Source organism: Rhineura floridana, chromosome 20, assembly GCF_030035675.1.
Source record: "Rhineura floridana isolate rRhiFlo1 chromosome 20, rRhiFlo1.hap2, whole genome shotgun sequence".
NCBI classification, from domain to species: Eukaryota; Metazoa; Chordata; class Lepidosauria; order Squamata; family Rhineuridae; genus Rhineura; species Rhineura floridana.
The window spans coordinates 14171612-14190731 of NC_084499.1; the positions used below are offsets into that span (position 1 = coordinate 14171612).

Sequence of the window (19120 nt, forward strand, 5' to 3'; positions counted from 1 at the left end):
CCACAGAAACCAACATAGAAATAATTCTGGTTGGATGGACTTCTATTATTGACAAGGTTGCGGATGGAATTTTAAGCAAAAGGGCGAACAAGGCGGTTTGGAGGGTGGGGTTTGCGGCTGACTAAATCCGAAAGAAAGTTCAGTCGTCCTCACGCCAGGGGGTAAAAGAAACTGGAGGTGTAGTGGCTGTTTCAAAGAGTTAAAGCGGGGGGAGCAAATAATGCATCAAACCCAAAACATCTGTTTTGCGCTCCAGTTTTGGTTAGCTTTTTGCATTCATTAAGGTTGGCTTTCTCTCTTCCCCACTCCCCCCCCCATGAAAAAGGATCCCCTGCCAAGGGTAAGCAGAGGTTTCATACAGAAGCCAGCCACGAGGTACACACTGTCAATGACAGATGAGCTGGCACAGAGGAGGAAGTTTCCTAGAGAAGTGCTTTTCAAAAACTGTGTTCTGTGGAAAGCTGGGATTCCCCAGGAGTCTAGCAGAAGCTTCAGTCCTTTACGGCAGACGGCTGTCCCCAAACAGCAGCTTGTGCCCTTCAACCTGCCATTCTCCTTCAGGGGAGCGTTCAGCATGTTCTGGGTCACGCATGGGAGAACCCTTAGAACATGCCTGAATGTAGTCCCAGAAAGGAACATAATGTTTTTTCTGTTTAATTTTTGTATATTGTATTGTTTATATTGTATATTATTGTGTTTCTATACCTGTGTTTATTTTTCTTGTAAGCTGCCTTGAGGGCCTTTGGCCGAAAGGCGGGGTATAAATAAAATTTAATAATAATAATAACAACAACACAGGACTGCAGAACCTCAGACTGGCGCTGAAGGTGAACAAATGGACAAGTGGGACCTGCAACAAAAAGTTGCAGTGTCCTCCTGTTCAAGGTTCCAGCCAGACAGTATGTTGTCCTCTGGGATCACAGGGGTGGGGCAATTTTTGGCCCAGCAGGCCAGATCTTTTACCTCCCTCTCTGCACCCCAAAGGTCAACTTTGACAGGTGAGCAAGACCTCCCTCCTGTCAATTATTTGACATCAGGTGACTCATAGGTGGTCTGCGGGGTACAGGGAGGGGGTCTGATTCGCCAGTGCGTTTCCTGCGGGAAACACGCTGGCAAAACAACAGTCAGCAGGATTGATCCCCGCCCCTGTCCACCAGCTAATGTCACCCAGCCACCCAGCTGGGGAAAGTGACCTTGCAGGCCAAATTGGAGGAGGTTCCCCACTTGTAGCTGCCTCCTTGGCTACCTTTATATTTATATGCAGTTGCATGAAGATTTCTTTTTTCCAGTGTTTTCAGTGCTTCAGGAACCTGGAGGGGAGGGTGGGAATGTGTAGGTGAACCAAATGGACTGAAAGATGTAACAAAATCCGTACCTGCCCTGGTTCCAGAACTCATGTTTTGAGTTTCTCCCAATTTAAAACGGAATTCAGAAGGAGCGAACTGCGGGGCAGAGCAAATCAGAGGAGCAACCAAAAAGTCAAATATAGGACGATGTTGGTGCAATTCATAATCATGTTGAAGTGCACTTCCAAAATACCAGACCCGACGGGTGATTCATGGGTGCTGAAATGCATCTGCTTGGAGTGAATTGACTTTCAGTTTTTGTTGCATCCAACCTGTGGCCCTCTAGTTGTTCTTGGGAGTCCCAACTCCCATTAGCCCCGGCTATCGTGGCCAATGGCCAGGGATGATGGGAGCTGTAATCCAGCAGCATCTAGAAGGCACCAGGTTGGGAAAGCTACTTTTGGGAAAGTAGCCAAATGCTCACTGTCATGCGGCTAGTCCTAATAGTGTTCATCTTCTGATGTGTCAATAAACCCAGGTTTAGTGTGGTGACAGCAACTTGTAGTGAGCCTTGGCTTCACCGTGCTTCCCTTTTCTTCAGTCTGGCTTTCATGTCTCATTTTGATCAGTCACAGTTTACTGTGTTAACCCAGTTAATGTGAATTATGGCTTGTTTAAATAAACCATTGAATAATCTGTGGTTTGAAGTTGATTTGTTTCAAACAAACCATAATTAAGGCGAACCATATTTTTTGAGTTCAGACTACAGGACAGTTGGGAAGTGAATGCTTCTGAGCTCCTCCTCGTGCCCATGCTGGAAGGAAGGAAAAGCTTGCCAGTTATCATCATACTAAACTGTGGTTAGCTACGGATGCTAAACTGTGGTTTAGCATGACATCCAAATGGACTCAACCATTTACCTGGAACCTTCAAAGGATCCTCAGGTCCAGTTTATGATAATTCTCTGATGGGGAGGGGGGAAAGTAGGTATGGCCAATCGTCAACTGTTGGGCTTTTTTTTTTAAAAGAGTTTGGTTGGGTGTTGCCTGAGATGGAGTTCTGCTTAAGGCTGATGCCCACAAAAGACCATAAGAGCCCTGCTGGATCAGGACAAATCTAGTCCAGCATCCTACTCTCACAGCGACCAACCAGATGCCTGTGGGAAGCCCGCAAGCGGGGCCTGAGCACAAGAGCACTCTCCTCTCCTGCCGTTTCCAGCAACTGGTATCCATAAGGTGTTTTGCTTGCTGCCCTTGAGCATGCCAAGTTAGAGCAGCCAGTGGGGAGCGAGGATGCGCATTTAAGCACCCACCTTGCACATGGGAATTCACTGGGTGTGGCTCCATGTCCAGTGGGCTTTTCATGGTGAACCTGGCGATTGTGTCTGAAATGGTCCTTCGACTCGAGTACCATCGGCCTGCAGGGTTGCTATGGGAAGAGGCCATAGCTCAGTGGCGGAGTGCATGCTTTGCGCGCAGAAAGTTCGGTCCGCCGAGGGTCTCTAGTTTGAAATAAGGGTCAGGTAGCTGGTGACAGGAAAGTCTTCTGGATGAGACCTTGGAGTGCTGCTGCCAATCAGGGTAGCAGGCAATACTCCCTATAAAGCATCTTCATACATTCATGGAGGATGGTAGAAGTGACGGGCAGGGAACCTTCCTCTCCCCCCCACCCCCCAACAAAAAGCATCCATACTCGTTGCCACTTGGACTTTACAAAGTGGAAAGCTTGGGGAGGAATCTCCTTGCAGCATGCGGGACTTTGCAGTGTAGAGACAAGGTGGCCCAACAGACGCATATAAAATGATGCAGGGCATGGAGAGAATGGATGTAGAGTTTCCCTGCCTCTCTCGACCCGCTAGAACTCGTGGACCTCCAGTGAAGCTGGACGTTGGGAGATTCAGGACAGACAAAAGGAAGGGCGTCTTCACGCAGCGCGGAGTTAAACTAGGGAATTCGCTCCCACAAGAGGCAGTGATGGCCACCAGCCTAGGGCTTTAACAGAAGATTAGACAAATTCATGGAGGGTGAGGCCAATGGCGGCTGCTAGCCATGATGGCTAGTTTCTCCCTCCACTGTGGGAGGCAGCATACTTCTGAATGCCAGTTGCTGGAAACCGCAGAAGGGGAGAGTGCTCTTGCGCTCAGGTCCTGCTTGCGGGCTTCCCATGGACAGCTGGTTGGCCATTGTGAGAAGAGGATGCTGGACTAGATGGGCCCTTGGCTTGATCCAGCAGGCTGTTCTTATGCTCTTCCTTCCTTGTGTTACCTCCTTTCATCTTGAGGGTAGTGCAGATTAAAGGGCACAGGGCTCATCCCGACTCAGACCCCTGGTCTATCCAGCTCAGTACTGTCTGCGTCAGACCAGAACTGGAGAGACTTGTGTTCAAATCTTTGCACGGCAACAAAGTTCACTGGCTGGCCTTTGGCTGGTTACCCTCGGCTTAACCTACCTCACAGGCTTGTTGGGAAGTTAAAATGGGTGGTGTAAGCGTGGTGCTTTGAGGACCTTGAGACAAAACAATGCAATACGTTCACGACGACCTAAACCCTGCAATAGGAACATAGGAAATCGGCCTTGTACTGTCAGTCCCTTGGCCCATCTAGCTCTGTGTTGCCCACACTGGCTGGCAGCTCCTCTCCAGGGCTTCCGGTAGGAGAGATTCCCAGTCCCATTTGGAGATGCTGGGGATTGAACCTGGGACCTTCTGCATGTAAAGCAGATGCTCTGCCATTCAGCCACAGCGCTACCAGCGATGCCATGGGAGGCGTTCCTCTCGGAGGTGGAGGTTGGACTCCCCCTCCAGGGTCCTCCAAAATAGCCTGCTCAATTTCGTTTCATAGCGGAGATTCTCTCTTCCAGCTGGCTCCGGCACCGCCTTCTGAAAGCCAGCCAACAGCCACTAGGTGTGCAATCCAGGCCAGGTTGAATGCTTAGCCAAGTGGGGCAGACGGGTGGGGGTGGCGGAGAGGGTGATCTTGAAAAGCTCAGCAGTGCTTTGAAATCAAGCAGTCTTTGCTGACTTGACATCAGTATGAGAGAATTGTGGGAGCTGAAATGAAAGGCCAAGGTAGGGTCAGGAGGGAGAGGATGGCCGGCATTGAGCGCACTCTCTGGATCCACGTTCCGTAGCCTCTCACAGCTGACGTATGCTTCATTCGTGCATCCCGAGCCCCGTGCTTTTTTGGAGTTTGAAAGTGAAAGAAGCCCACCCTTTGTCTTTCTGCATGAGTCTCTGCTCTCTGTGATCTGAAGGGAAACTCGTGCAGAGTGGCAACGGACAGCCTCCTCTGCAGGAAGGTAAACGTTCCCGAGTTCTTCTACAGTAGCAGTGACTGACGAGCGCTCTTCATAAATAAAAATAGCAATAGCACCCACCACATCTCTTCAATGAAGGTTTTAGCAGGGGCTTCTCTGCCGAGAGAAAACTTCTTGCAAAGGACGCTTTTATATATTTCTGAGTATGGGTTTCCGAGGTGAAAAATCTTTGCTTCCCTTTCTTGCCCATTTCATTTTTCCTCTGAAAAAATGTAGGGAGCATGAATGCAACGGTCCTAAAAAGAAAGTTAAATTGCTTTGGAGTGGGGAGTTCCTTTTGCAGAGGGAGGTGGTCAGCCTGCTGTCTTTTTTTCTCTCCCCCCTCCTTTAAGCTTGCTGCAGGATTTTGTCTTCCCTTTTTGGTCAGATGGGGAGAGAGAGAGAGGCTCTCGCAAATGCAATTACGAGCTACTGTCTGCCTTGGCCCTTCTCTATCGATCATCATGTCATGACTAAATATTTAATTGAATCTTAGCTTCTTGCTTGCTTGCTTTTCTTTTTTTTTGCCTCCCAATTAGGGGGCGTTTCAATCCTGTGCCTCCCCCCCATCCACCCTTCCTCTCCCCCCCCCTTTATTCAGAAAGCCAGGCTCTGCAATGGCTGCGTGAGGTTGTCTTATGTTTCAAGGAGGGTCTCCTGCAGCGATGAAGCTCAGTGCTGCAAACCTCCCTCGGCGGAACTGAGAAGCAAAACAAAAATCTGTCTTTCCCCCACCCCAGCTACCCCCCCTCCCCGATAGCTTAGAGGGGCCAGTTAGCTATGTCTACTGATGAAGCACTTGTATTCCAGCTCTGTCTCCGAGGACCTGGGTTGTAGACGCGGAGAGTTCAGCCGAAAGCATTATGGATCGGTAGAACTGGTAAGTTTTTTTTCCTCATTTTTTTCCCTAACGAATTGTAAGTGCACAGTCCGTTCTGTACACCTGAAAGGCTTCTGTAACCATCTCTCCGCGCCTCGGCGCACCTTATCGATTCTTGGCTTGTCTGCCTATGTCCCCCCCCAACACCCCCACTTTTCAAGTGACAGCAGCCCAGCTTTGGAAATAGGTGGGTGTGCAAAGCCGCTGGCGTTGAGTTGGGTTTGCATTGCTGCCCCTCGCTCTCGATCGTCGGGATCCAGTGCAATAAATATCGATCCCTCTCTCCTGGGGGTTTTGTCGCCTGGTGAGAGAGTGGATTTGCAGGTGGTTGGTTTGCAGACCGAAGGGGTAAATAAATGTTACCTTGGTTTTGCACCCACATGCGGATGTTGAGGTTGGCATGAAGGACCAGCAACTGAAAACTGGTTTGGGGTCTTTGGGGGTGGGTGGAGGGGTGGGTTGGGAGGTTTTAGAAACGTGGGTAGAATTTTAAGATGTTGCAATGGGAAGTAAAGGAATGGGTTCCCCTGCCCCTGTATCCAATCCTCATCCAACTCGGAGTTACACCCATTAAAATGGGTGGACATGACTAGCATAGGTGCATTCATTTCAATGCATTTATTGTGAACAGAACTTATTGGATATTGAACCAAACCAAGCCCATTGCTTGTATTCCATCCATTTTCTCCCTCCCACCTTGCTACTTTGACTTTTGAATGGAGGTGCTTTTTGCACAGACCGTGTGGCAGTTACCCGAATTGGGATGCCATTGGTGTGTTTTGGTTTTTGGGGGGTGATTTTAGAATGGAGTTGTACGAGTTGACTACATAGAGGAAGGAAGGCTGGAGGTGCCCCCCCTGCCTCTGACTCTTAACACAATTGCAGGTTTCTGGCTACTGGGAATATACACACTGGAGTATGTGCATGCATCCAGGGCTCGGCATCTGAAGGATGATTGTTGAGCAGCATTGTGCCAAGGAGATTGAATCTGTGTGTGTGTGTATTTTAACTCTGGCATGATTAGTGCTGGCATTTTGATAAGAACTCAAACAGAAGGGATTGTCTCCAGCTGAGTCCTACTTGGAGATCAACCCACTGAAGTGAATGAACCTCAGTTGGCCGTGCCCGTTGACTTCAGGGGGTCTACTCCGAGTAGGGCTAGCATTGGGTACCACCCAAGATGTCCTTGCCAAAGAGCATGCATGGTAGGTTGCTTGTCTGAAAACAAAGATGTAAGTTTTTGGGGGGTGGGGGACGGGTTGTTTTTATTTTCCTGGTCTGGTTACGGTTGGATTAAATAAGGGGCAGGGACCTAGCTCAGTGGTTAGAGCATCTGCTCTGCATGCAGAAGGTCCCAGGCTCAGTCCCTGGCATCTCCAGATGTAGTGGTGGGCGAGACCCCTTCCTGAAACCCCAGAGAGCCACTGCCAGCCAGTGCAGATCAGAGATGGGGAACCTGTGGCCCGCCCAGATATCATGGTTCCATTTCCCATCACTGCCACCCAGCACAACTAATGGATGTGGGTGATGGGAGTTGTAGTCCACCAATATCTAGAGGGCTGCAGGGGGCCCGTCCCTGACATAGACAATACTGGGATAGATGGTCTGATTCGGCATAAGGCAGATTCCCACATTCCTAGATCGTCTTTTGCTTGTTTTGATGGGTGCCTTTTGATAATCATTTGATGTATAAGGATTATTATCATTACCTGGGCACAGTCATTAACCCAAATGGAGACAATAGTCAAGAAACCAGAAGAAGGCTAGGACTGGGGAGGGCAGCTATGAGAGAACTAGAAAAGGTCCTCAAATGCAAAGATGTATCACTGAACACTAAAGTCAGGATCATTCAGACCATGGTTTTCCCGATCTCTGTGTATGGATGTGAAAGTTGGACAGTGAAAGAGCAGATAAGAGAAAAGTCAACTCATTTGAAATGTGGTGTTGGAGGAGAGCTTTGCGTAGACCATGGACCGTGAAAAAGACAAATAACTGGGTGTTAGAACAAATTAAACCAAAAGTATCACTAGAAGCTAAAATGATGAAACTGAGGTTATCATACTTTGGACACATAATGAGAAGACATGATTCATTAGAACAGACAATAATGCTGGAAAAACAGAAGGGAGTAGAAAAAGAGGAAGGCCAAACAAGGGATGGATTGATTCCATAAAGGAAGCCACAGACCTGAACTTACAAGATCTGAACAGGGTGGTTCATGACAGATGTTACTGGAGGTCGCTGATTCATAAGATTGCCATAAGTCGTGATTGACTTGAAGGCACATAACAACAACAATTATGTATTCCTTTAGGACAGGATCCAGCGAGTCATCCAGTCCCAGCCGATTCCCTGAGGACTGTTTTATGTGGTATCCAAAACAGGCCTGGCCCCAACACTAAGTGGAGAGAGGCAGTCATTTGGGTACCATTATGGGCCGCAAATTGTCTGTTGTTGTGATTTACCTAAAGGGTTGGCATCGCTTGGATGTTCCTCCTGCCCTCCCCGCCAGGCGGCCAAAACATCTTGGGCTTAAGCAACCTTGCAAATAAGCCCCCCAAAACCACTAGCCGGCACACAGTTTGTTACTAGCCCACTCACGCCAGTGCAAGCTGTTTGGGACCCATTAGCCCTGGGAAAATGAGAGGCTGTTGTCATTCATTTTATAAATGTGTACTCTGATTTTTCCCTTCCACAAAAGGGTTGCTCAGAGCAGCTTACAAATCTAAAAGCAACGAGAAAGCAACCATGACCCGGCTGCTAAAACGACCGAACTAAAAATAGCAGCAAAAAAACATTGTGCAAACGTTATTTCCTTCTGTTCATCTGAAGTCAGTTCAGTCTTGCCATAGGGCAGTCGTTCCCAAGCTTTTTTACCCCACGGACCACTTGACGATTGTTGATGGGCTGACTGAAAACTGAAACGGTTTTTCTGTCTGTTGTAGCGACTGTCATGTGCTGTGCTAGATGCTGTATGGTTTTTAATTGTATTTGTTTTGCGTCTTTTCTCCCGTTGGTTGTATTGCTGCAAATACAACGTGCGTGCCACAGAATTTCAAATTGCAATACCATAAAATGCACTCCGTGAAATAAAAGGAGCAATGCAAATTCGATTAAAAACCAATTGAAATATTTAACGCGGGCATGCCAGGCGCCACCTGAATGAAACTTGTGGACCACCGGTGGTCCACAGACCACAATTTGGGTACCCCTGCCATAGGGGAATAGAGAAATAACCCTGATGGATCAGGCCAGCGGCACATCTAGCCCAGCATCCTGTTATCTTAGTGGCCAACCAATAGGAAGCCCACAAGCAGGATCTGAGTGCAAGAGCATTCTCCCCTCCTGTGGTTTCCGGCAACTGAAATTCAGAAGCGTCTTGCCTTCGATGGTGGAGGTACAACACAGGCATCAGCTTTAGGAGCCAGGGTTAGTAGAATGTATGTATAAGCCTGAAAGAATTCCAGAAAGGTGCCTTTTTATGTCTGGTGTATATGTGTGTATGTGTATTTATTTCTTGGAAGACTGCTGCTACCTACATTTTGGGAATTCCAAGTTTTAACCTACCTTCTTGGAACATGAACCCCTCACTTGCCCCTGTCGTCATGAGCTGAGGAAGATAAACTCTCTGTCCCCGCTTTCCATGCCCTTTTTAGAGATTTGAACAATTAGTATTTCTTCCTTTGGACCGGCTTACCCCCTTCGTCCCTCGCTTCACATCAACCCTGCAAGGTAAGCTAGGCTGAGAGAAAGTGACCGGCCCAAAGTCGCTCGCTGAGCTTCATGACCTGAGTGGGGATTAGAACCCAGGTCTCCGACACGCTGATCGCCACGCCTCATTGGCCGTCTGACTTTTTTGTCTTTCCTCATACGGCTTTGAGTTGTAGCTGAGCCGTCTTCAACCTCCTCAGGCCTTTAACCCCGACATGCCTCATGGGACCGAGTTTTAATTATAGATCAGTTTTTCTACTTCTCTCTGTCTTTGTCAGGGCACATCAGCCCTGCAGGGCGTGCTGGTTTAACAAAATCATTCCTTCTGCTCGAGGAGCGCTGATACAGAACTGTACTGTAAACCAGGGCTGCGGGATCTGTTTTGACCCGAGGGCCACATTCCCTTCTTGGGGACCTTCCGGGGTGGGATGAGAGGCAAGAGTGGGTGGGGCAACCAACGTGCATTGGACCTTTGCCCAGTACGCCTCTTTCTGTGCACACTCGCACGTTCCTCGACAACCAGACAAATAAGCGGCGCTAGAGTTCCAAGGATGCAGTCTAGCCAGGCCCAAATGCTCAAGGAAGGGTTCCAAGCAGGGCTGGCGAGGGGGTGTGGCCTGAGGGCAGGGGTGGTGGCCTGGGGGCAGGGGGTGTGGCCTTGGGGGAGTCCTGCGGGCCAAACAGAGGGGCGTGGAGGGGGCTGCATTTGGCCCCCAGACTAAATCTAGTGCAGGCATCTCTTTTTTTACTGTCGTTTTCTTCCATTTATATCCAGTCTTTGTTCTGCCTTGCAACCCAAGGCGGCACACCTGTGATTCCCAAATAGTCTCCCATTCAGGCACCAGCCAGACCCCAGACCAGCTTAGACTCAGCGAGGTAGTGGCCTCAGGTGCTTTCACACCGTACTGTAGGGCTGACGTGTTCCCACTTAACCACCCATTTGTGTTTGTCACAGGTGTGACCCACCTTAGATCAGGTCTTACCCCACCTTTAGTCCCTCCCAGCCCTACCTGGAAATGCCGGGGATGAATGCTGTAGCGCTGAGCTATGGCCGTCCCCCAGATTTAGGGAAACAAAGCATGCTGACTGAGGGGGTGTTCTCCTTCCCCTTCTTAGGACTGGATGAAGCCCGGGCATGTCGGCCAGTGCTGAGCCTCTCTAAACCATGCACCCTCAACTTGCCCCCTAATTCAGGCATCAGGAACCGGATCCTACCAGCGGGCTGGATCTTTACCTTCCCCAGTCTTCCCAGCGGGCCAGGTCTGGCAAGTGGGGGAGGCCACCTGCTTGCCAATCGCCTGATGTTGCCTGGCCAGTTTTTACCAACACTCTGAGGATCAGTTGATCCTCGGGGCTTGCAAAGCGCTGCCCCTTTGTGGAAAAGTCCACGAAAGGTTTGCGTTTGCAATAAATAAATAAATAAACCCACCCAAAGACCTTGCTTAATGCTGGCAGCCTGCTTTTCTTCATGCCGGCTGCAGAGGAGGAGAATCTCTATCTTTGGCGGCCGGCATGGAAATGCAGACTTCTAGCCAGTAAAAAAGAAAAGCCTTCTACCAGCGGAGGAGGGACGGGGCGATCCATCAGTCCTCTGCCAGCCTCTCTACATTTCTGTGCAGGTCACGGAAAAGGGCTTTCCTTCCTCTATACCTGTCGCAGGAACCAAGCAGCCTGTCGGAGGAGAGACTTGAGGAATCTGTTCCTCCTCTGCCTGTCCTCTCATGGAAATTCCTGGTCGCCTAGGGCGAGTTGTAAAAGACAAGGCCACCCTGCATAGTTCCCTGTGCCAGTGGGTCTGCTGCAGCAAACGGTTGTAATCAGTCTCTGAAGACCTAATAGACAGTGAATTTGTCTATCACTGGCTCCTAGCCGCAATGGTTCTACCTCTGCTGTTGGAGGCACTATGCCCCAGAATAGCTGCTGCTGGGAATCGCAGGTGGGGAGAGTGGTGTTGCATTCGGGTCCTGCTCGCAGGCTTCCCATTGGGGCATCTGGTGGGCCACTAGGAGAACAGGATGCTGGACTAGATGGCCTTTGGCCAGAGCCAGCTACAGGCCTCATATGTTTTTAAGTGGGGAAACGGAGGCATGAGTTGGCAGGCGAAAGAATACGTGATTATTTCAGTTGCATCTCCTTTGGCTAAGTTACAATCAGGCCGTGTGTGTGACCCAAATACTTCCAGCAAAATATGAGATTTGAGGAGAGACTTAAGGGAGGTGACCACACAGAGGCATTTTGGGAAGCAATTCCAAGCCTAAGGGAGAGCGATGGAAAATGGGCTGAGTGTTTTCCTGAAGCAGGAAGCCATTGGATGGCGAAGGGTGGTGAGGAAAGGGTTTATGAGCAAAGGATTTATGCCGCGGTGGCTGGTCCATTAAGGCAAATGGGGTGCTGGCTCGCCACCCTAGTCCGCCGGCCCCCTCTCGCCTGCCTTCTCTCTGGCAACGGGTCCAGGGGGTGGCACTAGCTGTCAGCTTCCTCCTCCTTACTTTCATAGTTGCCTTTGTAGAAGTCAGCAGGGAGGAGGAGGATAGGGAGAAAACTAAAAATTGTCGACTCTGCCTGTCGCTGGCTGTGGCTCCACCTACTGGCAGGCTCCTTGCCTGCCGCCCTACCAGTCCTGATGGGCACCAGACGCCACTGGGTTCATGGACGTGTCCACGGAGGGGTTTGAGGCTTGTGCGTCGCTCTTGCCGCTTGGTTTCCCTGCCGTCACCTCCTAAAAAGGAAGCTCAAAAGCATCGGCAAAGGCAGCTTCCTCTCTCTCTGGGTCCTTTTGGGAATCCACAGGAGTCTTCTTTAGGAACATGCAAAGCTGCCTTCTACCGAATCAGACCGTTGGTCCATCTGGCTCAATATCATCTACAATGACTGGCGAATGCTTGTCCAGGATTTTGGATGGGGTCTCTCCCAGCTCTACCTGGAGAGGCCAGGGATTGAACCCGAGACCTTCTGCATGCAAAGCAGATGTTCTTAACAGTCTTTACTGAGGTCTTAATTGAAGTTTTTAATTAGGTCTTTATGGATGTTTTTCTGATTTTATTATAATTTTGCATAGGGCCTTGAATTTTTTTTTTTGTATGAAAGTGCAGGTTATAAATATTTCAGTAAATAAGTAACGCCACTGAACTGCGGCCCTTCCTCCAAGTGAACAAATGATGTCTTATACTGCATCAGACCACTGGTCCATCTACCTCGGTGTTGTGTACACTGACTGGCAGCAGCTCTCCAGAGTTTTAGGCAGGAGTCTCCTGGTCTTACCTGAAGATGCTGGGGACTGAAACTGGGGCCCTCTGCATGCAAAGCAGATGCTCTTCCACTAAGCTTCCAGCTCTCTTGCTCAATTTTTTACCACCCACCCACCTACCCATAAAAGCTGCTCTCTCTCAAGGTATGCCAGTGGGCTCTGGTGCGTGACATGAGGACCATGAAGTCTGAAAGCTTGGTCCAACACTGTTGCAGACCCGTGAGGCTGACACAGAGCTGCTTCTGGTGAGGAGCAGAGCTAAAGTCCAATTACAAAGCCTCAACCCTGCCACTTTGAAATGTGGGATTCTGCAATTCCCTTCCCTGCAACCTTGCTAAATTGACAAAGGGGGGGGGGACTTTGCCAGCGTGGCCCCATGACAGTAAGCAAAAATATATGTCTCTTCCCAGATGAGCTCAGCATATTGCGAGAAAGGATTTGCAGGATTTTTTCCCCGTCAAACTGGTGCCGAAATGCATTCTGCATATTTGACTCCATCATGATTTGCTCAGCTTCCAACTTGGCTGCTGCGAAAGGGGAAAGGGCCAGGAGGATGCAGATGTAATTGCTCCAGATGAAATAACCTTTTATTTTCTTGATATCTAATGTCTCTTGCAGCGAAGCGGGTAGGCTGCCTCAAAATTCATTACATTTAAGGGAATTCGGAAATAATTCTGTTTTTATGCTCTAGTGCTAGAGACGTTTGATTACATTTTTCTGAATGGTTTTCTTTCTTTCCTAATGGCATCTGCGTTCATCAACAAGAGAGCCAGATTAATGCTGCGGGATTTCAGGGTCAGTTCTGCATGTAGACAAACAGAATTTGGAACGATTCACCTAATCGTTGAAATCAAACTGCACGGGCCAATGTGTGGGCTTAGTGGGAGGCATGATCGTCGATGCCTGCAAAGCCCTGTGCCTTTGTCCACACAGCTTGTTTTCAAACCATGCTGGGAGAGGAGAATGGGTCACCTGATGTCATTGACAGGTGGGTGGCCCTGCCCATCTTTCAAAATTGGCCGTTGAGGGGTGGGGGACATGAGCATCTGGGCCAGTCAGCCAGATGCTTACCCTTTCCGGAATCCCTTCAGCCTCAAGATATCTGACTGTAGATCTGGGATGGATACAGGAAAAGGCAACTAAACAGGTATGGAGCATCTTCCCTATCAAGGAAGACTTAAGCAGGGCTGGGGAACCAGTGATTCAGGGTCCACATGTGGCCCTTAGTGGGTGCAAGGAGACAATGATGGGTGGGAAAAGCAAAACAGATTGAACAGTGGAAGGAACATAGTGGTGGTGAGACCAAGTAATTCGTTCAGACTTCTACCAAGCCGGGGCACGGTGGAACAAAGGAGAGAAACCAAAATGGACAAAGTGTTGGAAGAACAAAGCCTTGATTATAAAGTCAGCAGTGGTTGGTGCTCATTGGGACTGGTAGGGCAGAAGGCAGGGAGCCCAACAGTAGGCAGAGCGCCCAACAGTAGGCAGAGCCAATCACAGACAGAGCCAATTAATTCTAGTTCTGTCCCCATCCTCCTCCCCGTTGAGTTCCACAAGGGCAAAACCCAGACTAATGAGGAAGAAACCGACAGGCAGTGCCGTTCCCTGGACTGGTTATAATTGGAAGCAGGCACATTGGGGCTGGCAAAGGACAGACTGAGGTTGGTGGGGCGAGTGCCCCACTTGCCCTAATAGAGCAGCCTCCACTGCAACGTTACCTAGTTGCATCTATGAAGCATGCATGCCCCAGTGGTATGAAGGTGTCATTTTGGGGGACAGAGGAATGACTTTGCTTCACGAAATATCTCCTTGTATAGCTTAGAAGGTTGACAGTGGTCCTTTGCCTTTCCAAAATGCACATTATAAAATACATGGAGACTCGTTGCTTTTTCATATAGGGGACAAACATTTTATCACTCATAAAGCTGGGCTACTCAGGATGGGGGAGAGATTTAATTCAGTTTGCATTTAAAGCTGAATCGATCATATTTGCATTTTCTGAAACGGTATGAAAACTGAAACAGAGCCAGCCTTTGAAATTCACAGTCATCTGAATTTTGTGATGCAGTTGTCCAACCAAACAGTGTTTACAGCATGCATATATTTGGGGAAAGAGTGCGTAAAATAGATACATTAGTGAAAATAACATACACAAAATGTATTATATTAGGAGAAACAGCTTGCAAAAATGTGCACATAAGTCAAAGCTGTCTACAAAAATGTGTTCATTAGAATACATTTGCACTAAAATGCTGAAGTATGAGAATTTTTTAAAAAACAAAAAATCACAAACTGCCATAGACGTGTGGAGAACTGAATTGAAGATTGGAAGAATGAGAAAATTGAGAAAACCAGAATGGACAGATTCTTCCATCCCTACTCTGGGGGTAGAAAAAAAGTTTCACAGAGGGCTGGATGTGATCCGGAGACCTCTGTTTGGCCTCATCTCTTCTAGAACAAAAGACCGTGTCTTTGAAATATGGAACGTCCCTTAAAATGAAGGGCGTCTGCCACCCTCTGAAAGCACGCTGTTTTAAGATGCACATCCCGTTGACTGAACTGTGCCGGGAACTAGCATCCGAGCTAAATAGGCTTTAATTTGATTGTATGTATGATCCATCTTCATTCCGGAGGCTTGCAGGCTCCAGTTGGGTCATGCAAGTGCAACTCTACACAACACGCACACACCAGAGCCCTCCATGGCCAATGGCAATATTTTATGCGCCAGACATTCTTTCCTGACTTAAAAGGGCGCCATGAAAGAGGATGCTATGGTGACATCACCAGGCTGGCAGGGGGTAGGAGGATGTGTTAACATTTCTAATTGACCTGCAGTTATTGTTGTATTTCTCAGTCCTTGGAGGGCAAAAAAGGAGAAACTCAAAATTTTGATCCTAAAATGGAGCAGGGATGCAATGGCTAGGGTTCAATCCAACTCAGGGGAAGCCGGCATAAGTTGTGCTGGAGCAAGAGAATCCATCATAAAGTTCCACCGCATCCATTTGCAGTTCAGGAACCTCTGGGTTGGCTGACCTTTTTCCTAGCATAACTTTCCCCTGCACTGGGACCTGCAGGAGCACTCCAAGCATGAGCTGGATGTGGCCTAAGTGCCCTCACCTTGACCTCTCCCCTGTCACGCCCCCACCATTCCTCTTTTTCAGGTCTTATGCCAGCTGCACTTGCACTGGTCTCAGCTAAGCTGGCTGTGTCCTGACTGAGCCAGGCTGGCCCTGCTGAACCCCGGCTGAGCCAGGCTGAGGGATTTACACCAGCGTAGCCCAGCTGAGCCAGGACCCAGCTGGCTCAGCTGGAGATCCACCACATCCAACTCCCCTCAGCCCAGTGTAAATGCAAGTTGGATTGTGCCCCTAATCAGTGTTTGGGAAAGTGAACTTTGCATTATTTGTGGCTGAGAATTAAAGGCCCTGAATATAGCAACAGGTTTCCTAAGGGTTATTGCAGACCCATAGGGAAGAAAAGAAAAAAGTCTTAAACAGTGATGATTGGTGCCCATTGGAACTGGTGGGGCGGAATGCAGAGGGACCAACAGTAGGTGGAGCTGGAGCCAATGATTGGCTGAGCCAGAGCCAATGACAAGTGGGCCCAACTAACTCTCACTTTGTCCCTGCCCTCTGTGCTGAGCTCAACAAGTGCAACACAGACTACAGGTGACAGGCATCGCCACCCCCTGTGAGAAGGTCAGTAAACGGAGCCAATTAATTCTAGTTCTGTCCCCATCCTCCTCCCCATTGAGTTCCACAAGGGCAAAACCCAGACTAATGAGGAGGAAACCGACGGGCAGTGTCACGCCCTGGACGGGTTATAATTGGAAGTAGGCACATGGGGGCTGGCTGAGGACAGACTGAGGTTGGTGGGGCAGTACCTCATTGGCCCTAATAGACCAGCCTCGACTGGTCTTAACTGATGACTCGTGCAAGATGCTGGGGACTCTGTGTAACAGGAAGCTGGCCAGCATTTAAGAATGAGGAACAAAGATGAGCGATAGCACAGTATCTTTGGCTCGTGTGGGTGTTTCCCAGAAATGTAATTCCTCCTTAATGCTGGTAGGAGGATCTGTTGTGTTGGCCTTCAGCTGATGGACGGGGCAGTACACACATTGACCATACCCCGTCCCGCCGCCCCGTTTCTTTTTGAAGGAGGAGATAAAGCAAAGAGGAAAAATAGGAAGGGTGGACATTCAGGGAGGGTGATCAGGTTGACTGAGCACACACACACAAATGGGCAGGGCCACAGCAGCAAGGAAGCGGGATACCCTTTTCTCTTCCATTCATCATTCATTCATTCATTCATTCTCTTTCTCACACTCTCTCCCTCCCTTCCTCCCTCCCTGCAGTCACCCATTGTCCATTCATTCTCTCTCCTTTGGGCTTGTGGCAACCAGGGACAGGTTGCCACGTGCAGCACATAGGCCGGCAAGCTTAATGAGGTACCTCCTGAATGTCAACAGGCCTTTGTACGTTGAAAGCAAGCAGCTCTGAAAGCTTCAGCTTTATCTCATCTGCAAATGGATAAGCCATTTCCCCTGAGAACAGGACAGCAACCAAGGATACAAAATTTAGGTTTGCCTGGCTGGTTTTAAGAATGTGGCTGAAGGGTTAGGAGCACGTGTGTAAAGGCGGATTGAGTAAGTGTTCCCAGGTGTGAAAGCTTTGCTTCTTTGAAGAAAGCCTGTGTCCCCATTACAGGGAAGGGGGCAGCTGAGGCCAGAATTTGGCATGGCATGATGAACCCTGATAAGAACGACTGATTAGCAATAATAAGATGGCTATGACTTCACAAACAGATATATATATATATATATATATATATATATATATATATTATTGTTTATTAAATTTAAATCCTGCCCTTCCTCCCACTAGGAGCCCAAGCAGCGAACAAAAACACTATAAAACATCATAAAAACAGAGATTGAAATATATTAAAACAAAACACCTTTAAAAACATCTTAAAAAAAAAAAGCTTAAGAACATCTTAAAAAGCAATTCCAACACAGACTGGGATAAGGTCTCTACTTAAAAGGCTTGTTGAAAGAGGAAGGTCTTCAGCAGGCGCTGAAAAGATAACAGAGATGGCGCCAGTCTAATATTTAAGGGGAGGGAATTCCAAAGGGTCGGTGCCACTACACGAAAGGTCTGCTTCCTATGTTGTGAGGAACGGACCTCCTGATCAGATGGTATCTGCAGGAGGCCCTTGCCTGCAGAGCGCAGTGATCGACTGGGTATATAAGGGCTAAGACGATCTTTTGGGTATCCTGGTCCCAAGCTGTATAGGATTTTGTACACCAAAACCAGAACCTTGAACTTAGCCCAGTAGCTAGGTAGCCAGTGCAATTCTTTCAGCAGTGTGTGTGCGTATATGTATATATTGCATCCAACTAAAATCTATGCAGAGTAGACCCATTGAAATTAATGGCCCTAAGTTAATCTTGTTCATTATTTTCAGTGGGTCTACTCTTGAATATGACTAGCACTGGCTACAACCCACCATTCTCGTATATATTATTTTTTCGTTCTCTAGGGTTTCCCTGGACCTTTTAAAAAATTATTTGCAATTCTCTTGGAGTCATTCAGAAATGTTTCACATAAATTCCTCACGCAAGCAAGAGGAGTCGGACAGCATCCCTCTCCAAGCGTTTCCCTTTTTCCGTAGCTGCAGCCATTGAAATTCAGCAGTCCCTCTCTTTTTTTAAAGTACATTGTGTTCCTTCCGTGCGCATTTTGCTTTTAAATAAAATGTTTTCAATTTTATTGCCCTTCAGATTTTTAAGGAGCTAATTTATTCACCGACGTGGCACTTAGATTGTGCCTTGGCTGCTGTTGGGAAGGGTGGCGGTTTTTACATTTCAGCATTAGGATGTGTAGGTTTCAAGGAGAAATGAAGTGGAGCGTCAGACATTGCCCTGGCGCCTAGGGCTGCAGTCTTCTGCGCCATTGGATTGGGAAGGACTGGTTCTTGAGCAGGGATGTGAGACCTCTGCCTCGCCAGGTATTGCTGGACTCCAACTCCCATCAGCCCTAGTCAGCGTGGCCAGTGTTTGGGAATGATGGTAGCTGGAGTCCAACACCTTTTGGAGGGCCGCAGCTTCTCCATCCCAAGTCCCACATGCTCTGCCACCGAGGTACGCCTCCTCCCTATGTGGCAGTGGCATGGAATGTGCAACGGTTAAGGATTTGAAGAGAGCAATAATTTTCAGGGCTATGAGACCCAGCGTGTTGCTGTGGTTAGTGTGCGGAATAAAGACTAGGAAGACCCATGTTCAGGTTCCCTCTGAGTCATGAAGCTCACTGGGCAACCTTGCATCAGTCATGTTAACGGTCTCAGGCTAACCTACCTCACAGGGTTGATGTGAATATAAAAGGGGGACCCAGGGGAAGGGAAACAACGCATACCGATCTTTGCCTCCATGGAGGAAGGGCAGGCTCCCAACATATTAAAATGAATGTGCATCGATATCATTCGCACATTTTTACAAAGAAGTGATGCTCATGTGATTGCCTTGGCATCAAAGGCGACTTCTGGGCAGCCGAAGCTTGGCGGGGGGGATAACAATCTATTTCAGTGCATAATTATCACTTTTTAAAGGGTTAAAAATGTCCCTGGCATGAACCTCCGATTCGGGCCAATGGGATGGTAGCTGGCGAAATGTCAAGCTGTGTTTTTTTTTTAACCTGGATTTGTG

General features: G+C 48.5%; 1 protein-coding gene across 14 annotated transcripts in view; it reads left to right on the forward strand.

Moving 5' to 3' along the window:
- Positions 1-19120, forward strand: part of GARNL3 (GTPase activating Rap/RanGAP domain like 3) — a 120486-nt gene that overhangs the window by 34663 nt on the left and 66703 nt on the right. For 11 of the 14 annotated variants that reach the window (XM_061603788.1, XM_061603782.1, XM_061603787.1 and 8 more), the window contains one exon: positions 5390-5459. The exons of 2 other annotated variants lie outside the window; for them this stretch is intronic. In XM_061603788.1, coding sequence (XP_061459772.1) covers positions 5390-5459 — 70 coding nt within the window. Of the gene's footprint in view, positions 1-5389; positions 5460-16093; positions 16116-19120 lie in introns of those variants that run through there. One more of the 14 variants, XM_061603795.1, reaches the window with a different exon arrangement.